This window comes from Enoplosus armatus, chromosome 17 (assembly GCF_043641665.1).
Source record: "Enoplosus armatus isolate fEnoArm2 chromosome 17, fEnoArm2.hap1, whole genome shotgun sequence".
Lineage (NCBI taxonomy): Eukaryota > Metazoa > Chordata > Actinopteri > Centrarchiformes > Enoplosidae > Enoplosus > Enoplosus armatus.
In genome coordinates this window covers 16786662-16806446 of record NC_092196.1, presented here as the reverse complement: position 1 = coordinate 16806446, position 19785 = coordinate 16786662, and the positions used below count along the sequence as shown (strand labels likewise).

The 19785-nt window shown below is 43.0% G+C and overlaps 1 protein-coding gene across 1 annotated transcript in view; it reads right to left on the bottom strand.

Annotated features, from left to right (window-relative positions):
- Positions 1–18484, bottom strand: part of znf385c (zinc finger protein 385C) — a 74665-nt gene extending 56181 nt beyond the window's left edge. Inside the window, exon 1 of the mRNA XM_070923335.1 lies at positions 18157–18484. Within this exon, the coding sequence (XP_070779436.1) occupies positions 18157–18484 (328 nt within the window). The remainder of the gene's footprint in view (positions 1–18156) is intronic.
- Positions 18485–19785: the final 1301 nt, after the last annotated feature.

Below are 19785 nucleotides of genomic sequence, written 5' to 3'. Positions count from 1 at the left end.
TAATTGCAGGCTTACAAACAAACATAAAACCAGTGAAAGCAGCGTATTTCATTTTCAGTGTTTGGATGTTGCAGACTGTTGAGCTGCCGTGCTACGGGTCAAATAACAGACAAAATATGACTGACGATCACCAGGGACAGCACAAGGCCCACTAGCAGATAGACACAAATCAAGTATATCCGAGGAAGGACAAGGAAAAAAGAAACGACACAGACAAAGGCAGGGACAGTGAGAGGCAGTGAGAGAATGAGCTGTATCACTGGAATCCAGCCTCAGCTGTTTCATATTGCAATGCGGACTGGAGGAGGCGATGGCCTGTTATCTGGACTATGTCACATCTTACACCTGCACACCATCTGTGTTAGTGTGTGTAACTGCGAGCACGTGTGTGTGCATGCTGACGTGGACCTGAGTGTGCCTGAACTCATCATCGAGGAGACCCAGGACAGACACCACGCCTGGGGTGTGTGCACACACAGAGACAGATGTGGTTATATATGATAAAATGCCTGTTAAGAGGAGACAGAGCAAGTGTCTGAATAAAGAGCGGGGGCCGACGAGAAGAAACGGAATGAAAAACTGTTTGACAGAAACAGGCTAACAGTGTGGAGAGGAAGAGCACAGGAGAGACTGACAGACAGAAGAGCTCGAATAATAGATGGAGGCAGTGACAGGGAGTCAATGTGATGGCGAGACAATAGACAGATAGACGAGCTCTGTCAGGGGAGGGAGGCAGAGGGAGAGTAGCAAGGCAGGCAGCGCCTTTTTGTTCAAAGTTGCAAAAGCTCTCTGCCTGCCCTTACAGCTCCCTCCTCGTACTACACCAGAGAGAGGGAGAGATACTCAAGCTCACTGTAGTCTACAATCACCCTCTCACATAGTAATTCACTACCATTGATTATTGATTAATTGGCCTGAAGAGAGGGCAGTAAGAGAGTGATGTTGGGGTAGCTGTATTGATTAGTTTTCACTCTCTGTCTCCTCAGAGCCTTCTGTGCCCCAAGTTCAGCCTCTCAGGCTGTGGACAAAAAAAAACATATTATGCTTTTGCCACAACCACGGCCCTAACTCTATCTATCCATCCGTCCAGCCATCCATCCATCTCATACATTGCTAATCCTTTTTATTTCTTTAAATAACATTTAGTACATTTAGTCATATAGGGACATGTATAAAGGATTGTCCAATTGTCCAGACCACAGCATTCACAATAGCCTAAGCTAGTTTGAAACACCCGTCCCTAGATGGGCCTCTATACTATACACAAACAATGATACAATAAAAATACCATAAACAGCTGAACATTCAGTGTCTTTTTAAGTGTGATCCACTTCAAGTTTTGTGGGTAAAGAGCTCCACATATTGACTGAAAGTCACCTGCCCAAAGGAGGTTTTCTAAAAGGGCACCTCACAGTTTGCCATAGATGAGTTACTGAGCCTTAAACTCCACATGTCAACAAGATGGAGGAGACTGTTCTATTAGGCATTTATGGATGAGTCTAATATAAGCCAATTTATTGAAGAGGGTTACAGGCACTGCATGAAAGTCAGATACTTCCTGCACTGTCACTGAACATTGGCAGTGGATGTAAATCGTGACCTGCAGAATTGTCTGATGTAAACATAATTGCTGTTAGTTAATAGATTAATAGATTTAACCTAGACCTAAACATAACATAGCAAATGTCTCTTCCTGTGCTGCCATGCTTGGTATGTATGAAAGGATATCCACAACAACTCTTTTCTCAGATGGGGATTCATCAGACAGAATCTAATCAATGATCCATGGCCTAATGCGTATTTATTTGAAGGGCTTTGACCTGAAAATGTTTGTGAACTCAACACTGTGCATCTTTTATAAAACTAAGGACTGATGTTTTATAAATTAAAATACAGTCCATGCTGTATTGTGCAAGCAGTATACTGAGAATGTGTGTGCAATATGAGGAGGGGGATTGGGAGGCCAGGAGAGATTAAAACTGCATCTCTGCACCAGCTTCTAAGCCTTTTCCTCAGCTCTGCTTCTGTTAGAAAGCATGAGATGAAGGCGCGGCGACCAGTGGCCTCCTCTGAAGAGTGCCTGATTAATCTGACTGGTCGGAAATGAATGGTGCAGCCTGACACAGCGAGTTGCGGTGACACACTGTACACGCCAACAATCACCACACTGCAGCGTGGCATCTGCCAGCCATTTTAAATGCAGCTCTTGACAAGCAGGCATGGAAGAGGAAATGTGAAAGCAGCTTTTCTGTGAAATGTCTCAAATAATTTTCATGGCAATGCGCATGTCTGTTCGAGAGAAATGGAGGTAGGGGAGGGCAAAAACTGTCGGTATGATAGTGTGTCATGACATGAAGGTGCACAATAGCTTCATCTTTTAAGCACCTGGAAGTCCTTTCCCTGATTATGGCTCCGGAAGGAGAGCGAGATGGAGATTAGAGAGGCAGTGCGGAGAAGAGAGGATGGGGAGTGGTGCGTGACAGACAACTAGTTTATTTACTCTTCTCCTCAGCTTCTCCTTCACAGTCCCTACTCTGTTCTAAGCTACTGATGGTAGCTCTGTTTTTTTTTGGTTTTCACACCAAAGATCTCACCTGTTTGTTTGACACAGAAACACACAGACGTGGGAAAAACACACACTAAACCAGGTCTCGTATGCAGTGGAGAACCTGTCTTCCACTTTTAATCCAAAATACTGCCAAATTCCTGGGTCAGGTGGAACCAAACAGATCAGCCGGTGTGCAGCTTGGCAGGAATGTCACAGGAGCACGACCACTTTGGCAGGTATATTCTCAGAGGGGAAAAACACGGGGACGGGGAAGCAGGATTTGTGTATCCCAGGGGGAAGTCAAGGAGGCTGGGGACGTTGTTGCCATGCTCCTGTGAGATTCCCACTGTGTATTCTGGGATCGTGCTCTTCCTGTGTGCCTCTCACATCCGTACTGGGTGTCAAGGCCATTATCGACCTGTGTGAGTGAGTGTGTGTTTGTCTCCCAGACTTTAAGAGCTGTTGTTGGCTTGTCTTTTGTACTGATTTTCTGATTAATGACTCCTGACGCCCGCTGCCACAACAAACAGGACAATAGTTTGAAAGCGATGATTATCATACTGCTTTACTGTTCTTGGGATTCTAATACAGGGATTCATCTGTATGCCTGCTTCTCTGACCCTGGAAACTGTTCATAACCTGGAAAACCAGGCTGCTGCGAAATGAAATTGAAGAGAAACATGTAATATTCATGAGCGACACACAACTGGATCTTAACATGACCTTCAATCCATCGGTCTAGATAATAATGCTCAATTTAATTTGCACCTTGCAGTGAACCCATAAAGTATAGGCTCTCTGTGCTACAAGAGATCTGGAAAGTATCGTGTTGATAGAGGAAAAATATGGCAGGAAAAAAAATGAAATTAGGCGCTATCTGCTGGATGAGAGCTGGTTTCATTTCTTTCACTGTGGTATTTCATCCACTCACATACACTCACATGTATGAAAGCATAGGCCTTGCTGGCTAATCCAGGCTAGCTCCAGCCAGCCTATAGGGGGCTGGTCTAATCCTGTTATCGGGCCCAACAGATGCTGTTGACAGAACAATAAGCGGGGGGCCAATATGGCAGCGCGGCTCCGAGGAGGTCATGAGCCAAACTCATCACAGCAGCAGCAGGATCGTTGGCTGGCTGGAGCGAGCTGGACTCTGCGCTGGTCACACACACTGGCTCTCACAGGCTGAACGCTTCACTGCGACAGCCGTTCACACTGATTTGTTTCCTGGTATGCAAATCACATTTTGCTTTGTCTGCAGTGTCAGAAGATGTAGGGCGGCACGTCTAAAGCTGGGAACTGACCTGAAGAATACAGACACCCCACACATAACCACTGACATCCACCAACAGCGATTGTTTTTAGTCTGGATGGTCAGAAAGGTAAATACATTAGACAACACTGTGAGCAACATGTAGAACATGTAGACTACCATTAGAGGTCTGCATCCAGGCAGTGGCCAAAATCCTGCAAAAATTGAGTGTTTCTACCAAAATAGAAATAGACATTTGTCAGTAAACAATTTGCCTTGCTTGTTTATTTGTGTAGAAAAGGTGAAGAAAGTAAATGGTAAGTGGAGTGATGTGTGCAACAAGGTTTGTAACTCTGCAAAGAGCTGAAGGTTAGTGAAATGTGTAGGACCAAGGCAAACCTCACCCAAGCAGTTTTTCTGCACTGAAACTCAGATCAAATGGATTATAGATTAATTCTGTCACCTTTGGCACAACACCACTTTTTCAGTGTTCTGCTTTCAGCCTCAGTGGCAACAATGGTCCCAATTCCTGCCATGAAACACGCACAATTGAACTGGAACAACTGGCGACAACTGGACTAAAGGCTATAGATTTAAATGAACTATAATCAGCCTAGAAATCTGAATGTATTTCCCTCCATTTTGGAGCATCAACGATTCTGTACACAGAGTTTTGTGGCAAAGTCATGTACCTTTTACGCTAGTTTGGGTCTCTTGGTGCTTTAATAAAGCGGTGATGTGCTGTGTGTGTGTGTGTGTGTGTGTGTGTGTGTGTCTGTGGCTTCTTCCAGATCATAGACGAAAGAGACCGCCTGGGGCTGCTAGCTTTGTGTCTCAACTTCCAGCAAAAGATCTTTTTTTGTGCACACGACAGTCTACTGCACACAACATAATGCCTCGATGTAACATGGATACACTATAGTATAGCAAACAAGCTCTAACACACACACACACACACACACACACACACACACACAGTCTTGCACCTTGCAGATCTCAGCTGGAGCTCTTGTCATACACACACATAATGTAGATCTGAATCAGAACATATTTAACTGTTAGAGACTGAACCTGAACCAGCCATCCAACCAACCTGTCATCCCTTGGCACCCGCGACATATACTGCAGTCACTCCTTATTCACTGTCGACCAACAGAGGGGTGAGGCGTGTGAGCAGAGAGCGAGGAAGGAGGAAAATTACAGTCGATGGGAAAAATTAAACAGGAGGAAAAGAAAATCCACAGGAGCAATACGATTACAATTTTGCAACAGGAGGTCTGTGATTGACATTTATCACAGCCAATAGAAAAGAGAGGTAACACACATATTCATTCAATAAAAGCAGCACGCATGAGCGCAGAAACAACAATGACGTTGACTGTGGTGATGAGGACGTGTTTCCCTCCACTCTCCCTGACTTTCTGGTTTGTGTCCCAGTTTAACTAAATCCCATTAAAAACGCTTTCATCTCACTGCACTTCATTACTGGCATAAATGCTGCAGCTCACCCCAGAGAGAGGCAGGGATTAGACGAGACAAGCTCATCTAAAATGTTACGCTCTCGAACCCCAGCAGCTTTTTTAATAAAGACACTCACTTTAAATTCTCCATATTGGATTATCCAAATAGACCCTCCAGTGCAGAAGGTGTGATGAAGGTCAGGCTTGTTGTTCTATGTGTAGGCTTGTGTGTAAGTGCGTGTCCGTGTGCCCTTGTACATTGGCAAACAATGAACTGCATTTCAGCAGCAGAGGTTGCTGTACATTTCCTTTAAAAATGAGCATTGGTAGGCCAACATCCCTGGAAAATGTTAACACATTCAGAGAAGAGACAGGAGAAGAGAGAGGGGAAAATAAAGAGGAGCTTTACAGGCATGAGCAGGGAAAGCGAGAAGAGAGAGCATAGCGGGGAGGGAGCTTGGTATTGTGTGTGTATGATTGGATGCGATGGGTCAGAGGCTTTCACACGCATTTATGAATGCTTATTTTAAGCAGAGCCCAAGCTGGGCTAATCTTTACTGCTCGCCTGAATGAGGGTGCTGATTAAAAGCTAATTATACGCTACAGATTTGGCCTCTGGTGAAGACTCTGCTGATTTGACACAGCTTGGACTCCGGCCTGGGTGCCTGCCTGTGGGCTTCAGCTCCAGATAGCCATGCGTGTGTCAACAAATCACAGGAGAACAAGACGTCAGCCGGCTTGATGGATGCTGTGAGGTTTCTGTTTGTAGCAGCTGTGGCATGTAACCAAGTACAGTACAAGTACAATTTTGAGGTTTTTATTCCACATTTATTTGACAATTTTAGTAAAAGTTAATTTGCAGAAAAATACATTATGCCTCTTGAATGTTTATGCATCAGTAATCATTATACAATATAATATATTAATATAACTCTTGACAATCTTAATATACTTCGCTGTTAAAAACCCTGTGGAATTTTTAACAACTATTAGCGGTATGGATAATGTTTTTACAGTGGGCCCCGCATTTTGTTTGTGTGACACAAACCCACCTATGCCCCGGCAAAGACGGTGTAGAGGAAGACTGTTAGCTCGCAAACATTGATGTAAACAATACACAACTTAAAATATTCAAAATTAGCTTTGCAATGTTTTTTGAGGAAGGAAATGCCTTCAACACATTTCTTCAGACCTCAAAGACACACAATGCATTTTGGTGAGAAACACTGAATGCATGTTTACAAGAAAAAAGAAGTAAGATTTTGCAATGCAAGGCTGTTGCTTGTAATAGACAATTAATGTCTTATTTTTGCTTAAGTAAAACACTGGGTGTGTACTAAGGGTGAACCCTTCACTTGCCAGAAAATGTTGTTAGACAAAATAACATCATGACAAAAACACATTGACTGTATGTTCATCATCTCTCTGCAACTCTGTTCCTTTGTGTTAAAGCTGTTGTGAAATTGTTCCCTTGACGTATTAAGTCATTTTGATTTGTTTGCATCTTTAGTGTTTTTCAGGCTCTTTGGAGCTTCGTTTGTTTGCGGTCTCATGTTACTCTGACAACTTTGCAGTATTGCTACACAGTTGTAATCAAACTTTTCAAAGTTAAATTCCTTTTTAAGGAAGTTGATATTTTATTGTCTATCCCTTTAGGTTCAGCATATACAATCCATGTATCAGAATCAGAATCAGAATGAGAAATACTTTAATGATCCCCGGGGGGGAAATTACACAGTTACATGTGCTCCCATTCAAGAGTAGAAAAGTAGCATAAGGACACAATATCAAACTGTTCTAAAATTGTACACAACTATCCTTTTATTTTGATGTTATTATATAGAAAGAAAATTGTAAGAAATTAATTGGGGAACATTTTATTTGCATTGTTGGTTTCCATGATGGTTATATATCGTTTTCTTTATTTGTCTTAGCTGACAGTAACAGCATATGTACATCCAGTTTCTTTTCACCTGCCTCTCCTCCTTTTTGAAGTCACATCTCTCATTCTCTCCTCTTTAATTATAAATAGCCCAACATCTGAGTTATATTCCTCTACGTGATTGGCTTTGACTTTCATCCATCTCTATATGAACTCTTCCAGCACCTCGTTCCCCGTCCTCTCCTTCAGCCGCCGTTCTGCCACTCAATCACGCAGACAGGAGGGGGTTAATATCTCTTATAAATTCAGCAGGGAAGAGAATGAGAATCCTTCGCTGCCGGTTAGTATCTTGTCTTTGACATCATTACTCCTCCGGCATGGCAATGTTCCCCGCCTATGACCCTCCCGCAGGAACTAACTCCACTGCCACAACACACACAGAAAACAACATGTCTCACAGCCAATTGCCTACAGGGTGTCTTACAGTCCTTGGCTATTTACGTCTCGGGCAGTGACACAGTGAGTTTGTTCAACTGCTTATTTTCTTACCAAGTGTGCACCACTCACAGCGAGCATTTCAATAAAGCAGCACATAAAAAAGCATTAGCTTTTTAGCAGCTGCATAGCAGAGATATTTGTTTTCTTGAGAAATGAGCTGAGAAATATGGGCTGATGTTGCCGGGGTTCAAAAAAGTCGCTGGCTGTAGTTTTTTAAGCATAATTTTAAGCCATATCTTGCGTTGTAATTGTTAAGTGTTTGCTTCGTATCTTAATGTGTTGTTACACTAACTAACTAACTAACTTAAAATCAGCTTTGACTGCTGATCTAAAGACAGAGGAGCAACAGCCTGCAGCTGCTCAGGCGTCTTGTCAACAATAGAGAGAGGACAACTCTACATGCTCACCTTCGTGTCAAGGACAAGATCATTCACAGCAAGAACACACCTGGTCACTGCCTGGTTGTGTGTGTGTGTGTGTGTGTGGAGAAAAAGGAGTGGGGGATTTGTTTGAGAGCTGGTGTATGACTGGAGGCATCTTGACAACTCCAACCTTCCCTCTTTAACTCCCATTTCTCCCTCTCTCTCTCTCTCTTTCTCTCTCTCTCTCTCCGTCTCCCCTCCCCCTTTCCTCCTCCACCTTCCTTGCCTGTCTTTATTATTAGTGGCAGCTAGAGGCAGTGGACTGGAAAATTCTCATCGAGAAACAAACCCACATCTGCATATTACAGCCCTGTTTCACGTCTGCCATGACCGAATAAATTAATACATGAATAACAATGAAAATCATCCATGAGTTGCCTCGCTCGCTCTCTAAATGGCGCTGTGTGTGTGTGTGTGTGTGTGTGTGTGCGTGTGTGTGAGTGTGTGTTTGCATGTTTGTGTTGGAGAGTCCGGAGGAGATGTAGTTGTCTCTTTAGGCCATGCTCACCGGAGAACTGGGAGTATTTGCATAAAACCTCTAAGAACTGGCGTACTTACAGTACTGTAGGTAGGATCACAAGTCAGGTGAATAAATGTTGGGACACAAACGGGTTTAAATTCAGTGTTGTCCTTATAGGAGTGATACAGATCATCACCATTAGGCTTTAAAACCAAAATCTGCTGTTTTTCCCCTTAAATCACTGGTTTCCCGTACATTAGATTTTTTTCCTTATTAAATTTGGAACAACTTCTTTTATTTTTATCTGTTTTTATTTATGAATTATTTGATTTATACATCAATGTTAAGGACATTGGGTGTCATATGTTGAAGAGATTGTGGGTTGATTGATTTTGGGCTATATAAAAAAAACTTTCCTTTATTTAATTTAATTCAATAAAGAAAATCCTTTTTGTGTTTCTAAAGTCCAATGGTATTAAATAGAATGCTTTTTATTCTGCTAAATCACGAGACATTTATATTTTAGTGTCTATGTAGATGGAGAACTTGTTTCCATACAGCCAATCAAATCGTTTCATCTTAGACCATATTTGGTTAAAGCAGTAACGTCAGCGTTACAGGCAGACAGCGGACTCTACTTCTGCTACCAACACGAGAGCCACAGACTTTGAACAACAACCAACTTTAGCTTCTCTGTGAGCGTCTCCTTCTTATCTAACTTTCAAACATGAACGCACGTCTTGTGCTGCACATTAACTTGTTGAACGAGCGACCAAACAAACATTCACAGGGGGGAAAGTGCACCGCTACAGTAACCTCAGTTTGCAGGCTTCCCCACTACATCCCTGTGTATCCTCCTGCATATACAGTACGTGTTAACACTTTGTTAAGTTTGTGTTATCGTGTGATTTATTTTCAGTTTAGAACAAACACAGATGTAAAAAATTAGGTCTGTTTGTCAGTGTGAAATAAAGGCACAAGGATGCGAGTGTGTTTTCCTTTGTGGGTGCTACTGTCATCTACGCCAGTGAGATGTCTATTTCTGTGTTTGTTAGTGCATCATACGTGCCCTCCTCCCACTCTCACTGTCATCCCATTCCACCTAGTTTACATCTGTTTACTAAAGCTTGTCTACTTCAGTTTTGTGTACGACACAGCGAGGGTCTCGGGAGGTCCACCATGCTGCGCACTAGCAAACGCTCCAACACTGTCAGACTACTTTGCCGCTGATTCCACTCATTCGATGTGATACGAGGGCTCTCATGAGATTAGATCAAATTCCAAAAAATGATGCACTAACATCTCAATGCTAGCAGACAAAAACTCGGGAGGTACGTGTGAACTTTGGGAACTGTGAAGCAGAGCAAACTTTCGGGGGCCATATATCATGTGTCCATTAGCAGGCAGCGCTGCCTCCCTTGGTAAATGACAGTGTTTGTCTACGTCTGCTTCTCGCTCTCTCTCTCACACCACCCACTATCTATTCAAGCCAGCCTCTCAATCTCCTTTCTAATCTTTACCCCTACTCTCTATCTCGCCAATGTGATCCTTCCCCTCTTAGAACCTCCATCTTCCTTGTTCCTCTGCCTCATCTGCTTTATCACTCTCCATCTCTCCCTTTGCTCTGGCCTACCTTTTCCCTCTCTAACCTCCATCCCCGTCCCTGGATGCAGCTGGTAATAAGTCACTCTGCTGTAATTTTGCCCTTCTAAAGGCCTGTAATGATGGGGCTCAGAGGATGGCTAAGGTGGAGGCGAGATGAGGGGGGTTAAAAGGACTCTTCTCTGCCCAGAAAGAAAGCCTTTCATGGGCTTGTCTGCAATGAGCCACTGGGGGGAAGAGGGTGAAATTGGCCAAAAGAAAAAGAGAGAGAGTGAGAGAAAAAGAGAGAGGCTCACCAGGTCACATTGTACCTTTGTTGTTTCTATATCAAATGTACAATATTTCTACTGATGTTCAGCGTGTGTTGGAGGAGCTGCACACAAACACATTTACTACACGTTTGTACCAATAAAAGGCCCAATGAGTGACACTCATCATTTGCAGATTGAGAATAAAAAAGGATTGAGAGAGAGAGAGAAAGTGAAGGTCGTGCTAGGTGACCGAACTGAGAAAATACTGTTGAAACTGACTGATATTTTCTGACATTTAGCAAACTGGCAAACAGTTCAATTCATTTAGCAGATATGTCTGCGGCAGATGTGGCAATACGTGTTTGTGGATCAGACAAGCCAGATAAGGGCTCATAGTGAGATTCGCTTGGCCTTCTCCACAGACAGAGCCGGTCGACCTGTCAGAGCCCGGGTAAACACAGACATCGGATGATTTCTGAGAGATGCGCCCCTCTCCCAGCGGCCTTATAAGCGCCACTCCTCATGTTTCTCGCTCCACTGGGCCCTGTGTGTCGACCCCGTATGCCCGACGACCTTTTTCCAGAGTTTGAACTGCCATCACATAGAGGGGCGCACCCTGGGGCGAAGAGGAGGGAGAGAGAAGGACAGCGAGCAGGGGGGATCGGAGGTGGAGGGGTGGCGACAAAGTGCAGGACTCCACAGCCACATTACATTTCACAACTGCCAACACCAGGAAAAGACACTGAGGGGAAGTATGGTTAACTCATGCAGATATAAAATAGGTCACAGAAAAGTCCTGTATGTCCTCATTGTGATTTTAATTTACTGTGTCATTCATTTATATATTGTTTCATTATAATAGTTGTGATCATTTACTGCTGTTTGTGGAGATTTTAATGTTTGCCTAAATTACATAAAGAGGAAGCAGTGGTTTTCTGGAATTAGACATAGCCTACAACCAGCAGCTACATAGTAATTTCTCCGTAAGCTTTTACTGGAATTGACAAAAACATCAAATAGACCAACCAGAGACAGGCAACACTTGAATATGTTTAAAAATCAAAACAGACACTGAGGCCGCTACACGAACACCACACACAGACAACGTACTGTATGCACCTGTACTGTAAGTCCAAAGGCTTGGGGAGGCAGAAGTCATTTCACTCTCTGCCGGGAAAACAACAGGAAAACAGCAAGGCAGCACAAAAATAAAACGCAGATGCGCTAATGCGTTCAAGCAGAAAATCCTTGCCTTTAATCCAATTCCTCACGCTTTATTAAAACACAGCCAGCGAGATGGAGTCAGACAGGGACCATGATGACGACTAACCATGAAGAGGAGGCTCACATTACATAAACATACGCACACACAAACATTGCAAAAGATATGCACCAATCAAAGGAAAATGAGATATGGAGGACAATGAAAAAAAAAAACAAAGGCAAATTCTCTCTCCCTCTCCTGCTCACGTGTCTCTCACAGAAAACACATCCACACGACACATTTATGCCTCCTCACAAAGCTAAGGAAGATTAACTCAACGGAAAACAACCACACATGGACAAACAGTGTGTTGTCAGACTGTTAGATTTATAGATCCACAGGCGCCTCTGTTGGGTCATACCAGGCCAGGCTGCTGTCCACTCTCTCCATCCCTTTTCTCTTCCCTCACTCTCTCCACACCCTTCCGTCGTCATTGGATCATCTGCTCTGAAAAGGATGGTTATTTATAGTACAGGACAATTTAGCCGTGTGTATGTTCGTGCGCGCGCACGAGAGAGTATGAGCAAGTGTGTGAGTGCACGTGCAAAAGGCATTTCCATCAAGGGCGCGGTATGTTTTAATTGTCCGTCTCCATATTTTGGGGTATATGGCTGCGTGTCCTTGGCCAAAATTAATAACGATGCTAATTATAAAGGATTACCGCCTGTCTCCCTCAGAGGACTGGACTCTTTGCTGCTCATTGGTGGGTCAGAGGAAGTCCGAGGCCTCCCAACATCTCCACTGAGAACGGCAACACTGGAGGAGAGAAGTAAATGGGGTTTCATGTTCATTTGCGTGCCTACTAGCTAACACACACACACACACACACACACACACACACAGGCAAACAGTGAAGTCGAAGGCGTACATTGGTGTTTGAGTTGCCTGCTGTTTACAGAAAGTGTCATTTAATAAAAAAAAAAGATCTCATGCAGTGATGCATCACTTTGAATATTTAATTATTAGGCCTTTGAATTGATGTCAGCGGTGTAAAAAATACTACCTTGAAAGAAAATGTTCAAATGCTGTGTCATTCAAAGACCTGAGGGACTTGAAAGTACTTTCAGGTCTCAGGAAGACTTGAATTATGAAGACTTGACCTTGACTTGAGGCCCCCCTTGACAAGACTTGAGACTTAATAATATTACTGTTATCCCAATTCACTCTCATGATGAGCTCGTCTAAATAAGAAAGAGCAGAATTTATTCGTTCATATTGTTAAACTAGTAAGCGAAGACATTGCTTTTGAAGCGAATAACGAGTAAAGTGTTAATGAGGTTTTTGTTAACAAGCTGAACACTGGTCACAGATTCTGCCTGTGTCTTTCTGCTCAGTGTCCTTGAGCAATGTACAGAACTCCTGTTAGCAGCTTGTGTCAACGAAATGTGTCAAATGTAAAATCAGATGTAACTGTCATGCTTGAAATAACACAATCAACAACAATCCAACTTTACAGATATAACCTTGTGAAAGAAGGGTTGTAAATCAAGAAACCTGAATTCACGTCACTTCACATCACACATATGATGACATGGATCACACTGTGAGGGCGAAGTCTCTACAAGACATTCTCCGAGAGACCAACGTAATGAGATAAGAAGAACAAGAAATAGCATCTGGATTTAATTTCTCTTTTCAACTTGAAGTTAGATTGTGAATAAACCAAAGTTTCTTCAATACTGCAAAGTTTCACAGCGCCTGAGTTGGAAAGGTGTTTTTTTTATTAGTGAGAAAATTATGCAAGTGATGTAAACACATTCAATGCAAATAAGCAATGACATATCAACATCTGTAAAATATCTATCCACCACCAGTGTTTGCTCTGGTTAAAAAAAAAAAGTCTATGGCATTGAAATATTGCAACCATTGTGAATGTTTTTCTTTTTGGACAGGATGAAATATAGCCAGCATTAGGAGCCACAAAAGTTCTTGTGGATTTGTTTTGTCTTTCTGAAGTAGCTTTATTCCATCTTCAGGAAACCTATCTGCTTCAGTTTAGTCGATGGAAAATCATTTTTGGCCATAACTTATACATTCCCTTAAAGGTGTTTTAACATCAATTAATCATTGCTATCATAATAAAGTGCTTGTATAAAAAACAAGTAAGCCAGCATTCACAGTGTATTTTTAATATCAGTTGTTGAAACATTAAGATATAAATATATATTCATAAACTGCATAAATTAACACCTGAAGTCACATCGTCATCAAACATCTGGACATTCTCTCCATCCAGATCTTTTAGCAGGCTTCACTACACATGATTATCCATGATAAACGGAGTGAAACCACTTAATCACTGGCACGCTCATCTTTCAGTAGGACTGGCTGCGCCACATGTCCAGTATACATGCCACAAGAAGGGAGAGATGAGGAAGACGAGAGAGGAAGGAGGGGAGACGGGAGAGAGAGAGAGAGAGAGAGAGAGAGAGAGAGAGAGAGAGAGAGAGAGAGAGAGAGAGAGAGAGAGAGAGAGAGAGAGAGAGAGAGCGAGAAGAGCCTGAGCCCACTGTCAGCTCAGTGAAGCAGAGAGGGAGGGAAACGCACACCGACATGGAGACGATTCGCTGGGAGTAACACACACACACAAACACACATGCACACATTGATTTGAAAGAAGAAATGTTCTATTGGTTATTCATGGAATCTATAAACCTATAAACATCATACCAGGCACAGATGCCTTACTGTACATATGTGGGCTGACATCAACACAGATGCTCCAAAGCATGTTGTTATGTTTCCACAGCACAAGTTACAGTCTCTGCAGCATTTAAGAATTCTAAAAATATCTGAAGCAGACATACACGCACATACGTATACAGACACACACACACACACAAACACAGAGCAGAGAAGCTGTGGTGGAGCTGAGGACACAGCAGGGCTGGCTGCCTGAGGGAGTCAGCAGAAGGTGAGCAGAGATAAGGCTGTGTGATTGTGACTGCATGTCAGAGAGAATCTGCACACCACAAGAGTTCAGCATTCCCTGCGTCACACACACACACACACACACACACACACACACACACACACACACACACACACACACAAACACAACACATAAACACAAACCCACAAACTTTTATATATGCAGTCTGCATCACCTGCAGCGGTGTACCAAAACAGGGAGTTTAGATAGCACGTGGCCTGCGTGTGTGACAGAGTTTCTGGTATATTATAGAATTCATTAAATTTGTTTCATGCTTGCCGGTCTGCTGCATCTAAGCACCCTGACACACCAAGTCGACCTCAAAGAGCTAGAGACGACAAAGGCAGAATGATAAAACACTTTGCAGCGCGCACAGAGCAGCTGACTCCTGACATGTACATGTGTTCTGCACTTCGATGAGAAGAAATAACTGATCGGTTTGTAATCCAAAAAGAAAACCTAAAGACCCAGCATTGAAAAGACACAAACAAAACGAAGTAGCCACCATTTTACCACCACTGTGAATCAGTGTGATAAAAAAGATGCAGAAATGGAAAAGGTTTGCCTGGCTTTGAACTGATGTGGTCAGTCTGCAGTCTTTTGTCTGTGGAGTTGAATTAAGGACTTACTGCATGATAAAATCTTTGATTCGCTAGGCTGGACAGCCAGTCAGACAGCTTCATCTCACTGACTGCCTCTGCTGCAGACTGAACATGCTGAATCAGGCAAACAGCCACTGATAAGGGCCGATTAGAACCAACAGAGTGCCTTCAATGCTGTGGATTATGTGTGAATGAATAAATAAATATATACATAATAATATTTTTTTGTCTTCTAAAAAGGATACACCTCAGAGTGTGTCTTATTTTTGCATTTATTTATACACTGTATATAGATATAGATATATAGATATGTACATGAACGCACAAAACCCTTATTTTCATGAATCCATATTTTTCTGGGCCCAGCAAAGAAATCCTCAGAAATATTAGACCCATGGGTGTTTTATGGGAGAAGAAGTTCTCACCAAAAAGACGGACCTAAGCACTTTGTTTATAAATGCTAAAACTCAATTTCCAGCTCAGAATAAGCAGAATTCTTATGTGCTGATCTCAGGCCTTGACCTCACTGATGGAGATAAATCTGAAAACACTGTCTACTGTTGAAAGTTTTCTGTGAACTGAGCATTTTCACAACAAATGTCTAAATGTCTTCTTCCCCCCCTTTTTGCTTTGCAAACAACAAAATGCCACATTTACACGTTTGACAGTCCCTGTCGATGACGTACTCTCCTCTGTGATCAGTAACTTTCGGCTTCAATAGAGCCGTGTGTTGTCGTTGACATATTTTTTGTGTCTATTGTCAGATGCAGCACGTCAAAAATAATGATTTGATCCACTGTCATAACTGCTGCCGAACAAATTCCTCAGGTGCTGCAAAGAACCCCTGAATTACATCAATATTTCATACTCTTGCAGACTTCTGACAAAATAAAACAAAAAATGTTAGTGACAAAACCTGCATGAAGCCATCACAGCGTGAAGACGTCCTCCTAACATTAATGCCAAGTTGATGTATGTTTGCCATGTTTGTGTATAATTCCTATATGACATGTTCAAAAATCTCTCTTTTTCATGTCTGCACAACAGTTTAGCCACTATGGAGCATGTTTTGAAAAGCTCATGTTTTATTGATCAAACTCAATGGCTTAGTGTAGATGGAGGCCAAAGATGTGCTTTTCAGTGGATCCATAATAGCATGTAGCCTTCGTGGTCTGTATTCAATTTTTCACTCACTCACAGAATTACACTGCTTTCAAGAAAAATGACAAGTTTATTAGATGTATTCTCTCGAATTTAACAAAGAACAATGAAACAGCTTTATGTATATAAAGTGATTTTAGCCCATTTCAAACAAACGTCCCTCTCAATCAAATAATCTCAATTTGATTTAGAGACACATTATTCTCAAACATAATTCTTAAAGTCTTGCATAGTCATTTATGGAGAGTAGATGAACAAATTCTGAACTTAACTGATCCCAAGAAGACACAGTGGAAGGAAATACTGAATTACAGTATGAACAGTGTAATTCATTCACACTAAGAGTAGAGGGGACAGTGTGAGGACAGTAATCTCCCATCCATCTCTTGCAAGGACATAAAGACAAACAGAGACTCAGGGCCACTGATGAATCATTATCATTGGCTTTCTACTGCTCAGTGTCTTCTCAAGAACACTGAAAAAGTTTCTTGATAGTAAATGAAGAGGGTGGAATCCCTCACTTTCAGCCTGTTAGCCCTACATGGGCACGTGTTATTGTAATATAATAGTGTCCCAACAAGGAAAGTGCTAATTAAAAATAATAAAACAGGCTAACACAACCAATTCTGAACACAAAACACAGTTCTTCTTTCTGCTGCACAGTAACCAACAGTAACAACAAAATTATGTACATATTATTTCAAGAAACTGTTTCACCCGACAAACGCTGAAAAATGCCAAGAAATGTTACTCAAATAATGATCACTCATTGTCACTGTGGAGTGTACACTTTGAGCTCACAGGATGATACTCTGATCACCATTAAAATAATCAAGAGCATCAATGTATTATTTATCATTATATTATGTGAAAGCAGCACTACAATTTAACAACATAGATCTACCACTGGATGACATTATTTCACTTGCTTCCAAAGATTTGCACAGATATAAACACACATGCGTCCAACCAAATGATCTAAGAGGCTGTTGGCTGTTGACAGTGTGTGTTTCTGGAGGGCAGATGTAGGCCATGTGATTGGTTAATTCAGACAGGCGTACTGCAGCTCAGAAACCTGCTTTGCTGAGACAAATCACCACGTTTCTCAGTGTCAAGAATCAACAGCCACGTACGACTGTGACCCCTCAGTCGGCCTGTCTCGACTCCTATGGCAATTTGAGCTTGAACTCCTTACCAATTCCTATTTATTCATTATTTACTGGGGTCTGTGAGCTCATTGCTTTCATACTGTTATATTTGTGTGTTGTTAGCGTTTTGTGTGCGTATATTTTTGGTGAGGCTGAAGAAAGAGCAAAAGAGAGACAGTGAGAGTAAACGAGTCAAACTTAACTGAGAGACTGATTCCCCCAGAGCAGAGTCCTAATCGAGGCTGTGACTAGAATGACAAAATGTCCAACTTAACTTCAGCCGCATCACTCCAAGGAACACAACCATCAAACACAACCATCACTTAATTAGCTTCTCACTTGCTGACTTCACTCAGCTCTGCTCCGCTTGTGTGTGTGTGTGTGTGTGTGTGTGTGTGTGTGTCCTCATCCCAAGGCTCTGTCTGAACACATTTCAGCAAATAGAATCCAATTTGTTTAACTTGTATGGAATACAAGTAGGGAGGATTGGCACACAGAGGGTGGTGACAGTGGACTGTGAGCAGTGTGTGGGATTGTGTTAATCTGCATGGCCCTAGTGTGCAAGACAAGGTTACAAAATCCATTGGCAGAGCACTTTATCCAGTGTTCTGCATTTATATCTGATTTTGCGACTATAAACAAACAAAGTGGTCAGTCAGGCGGCGCTCCGGGCCTACCTGTGTTACTTGGCATCTTGCCATTGCTGATCTGCTTGAGTCTTTTCTGGTGGGATTTGCCGTTGTAGTGGATCTGGGCCTGTGCGGCTGAGTTGAGTTGGATGTTGCAGACCTCACACAATGTGTAGCTCCGCTGCTTTCGCTCCCTTTTGGGTCTGTTGAGTGCAGAAGGCAAGGCGCCCCCTGGTGTCTGCTCATCTGGTACTGCACCCTCATCCTGGGTATCGCAGCAAGGCTCGCCGTCCATCTGCACTCCCAGCCCGGCACCAAACCCCCTACTGTCCAGCTCGGTGTTCGGCAGAGCTGATGGGCTGAACGGACGTTTCATACCTGTGACAGAAGGAGAGGACAGGATAAATGGGAGGACAACATAGTGAAGAGGAGAAAAGACCAAGATCACTTAGAGGTTCACTTTACAGCTCAGGTGTCAGACCGCTCCATGCTCAAAAGTTCTTTCAGAGAACACGTGTCTGATGCTCCCTCCCTTTGAAGCGCCCTAACATTAGCATGTGCAACACAGCATGCATCATTTTCCCCAGTCTGGCCTGACCTGGCTCACCCAGCATACAAAGCCAGCCTGTTAAAACCTGATAGCCGCAGAGGACACACAGGCAAAAATACCCCTGATTCCCAAAGCTTGGTAGAGGAGAGTGTGTGTGCAATCTGACCCCGTTCTTGTCAAATGCTAGTCATGCTTGTCAGCACCCTCCAAACAAAGTGACACCTGCACTGTACACACGCACACACACACACACACACACACACACACACACACACACACACTCATGAAGACATCAGAAAACAGAAGACAGACTGGGCACAAATGTGTACATGATCACACTGTACAGTAAGACGTCCAAGTGGTGGTGGTCCTGGGGCGCAATGACGCACCACTTGGGGGAGACAGAGTGCTGCAGTGTGGCTCTCGGAGGACGGTGAGGCCCCTCTGTCAAGCTGCTTCACTTGTGATGACTCCATGCCTGCTTGCTGTCTGTGCACCCCTGCCAGCCAAAATGCTGCAGCAGTAGCTGCGCTGCCTCTGTGAGGATCTCAGCCAAGCGGTGCCTGGATCAGATAGGCAAACAGGAAAACAACTGGGAGTCTAGGGCTTATCAAACAGCTCTGAAGATGTTTGCTGACAATGAGGTTCAAATTAGAACGGCTGAATTACGGACACAACAGCAACTGCATTAAATATACAAGTATGTGGGAGCTTAAGCTGACACACTATTTGTGTGTACAACTAGCTGTAAAGACAGTTAACAGGAAAGCAGGACACCTCAGTTTTTCCATGGAGGGCTTTGTGGTCAGAGACGAAGCCTTCCCGGGACAGACCGTCAGAGAGACGAGCTGTTTGTTTCACATGCAGCTACTGTCTCTATAAATAAATGAAAAGGTAGGTCTGCAGTAGCTCTGTGAAGGATTGAGACATCACCATTGGAAAAAGTCCCTGAAATACACCCAGCTGTGCATTTCTGCTGCTGGCGTTTTGCCTCCGCCTCGGGTTATTTACGTAAACAGCCAAACGCTCAGACACAAACACACACACACACACACACACACACACAGACCCAGACCAAAGTAAAGTGGAGTCTATGATGCATACATACCTACATGCATGAAAAAACT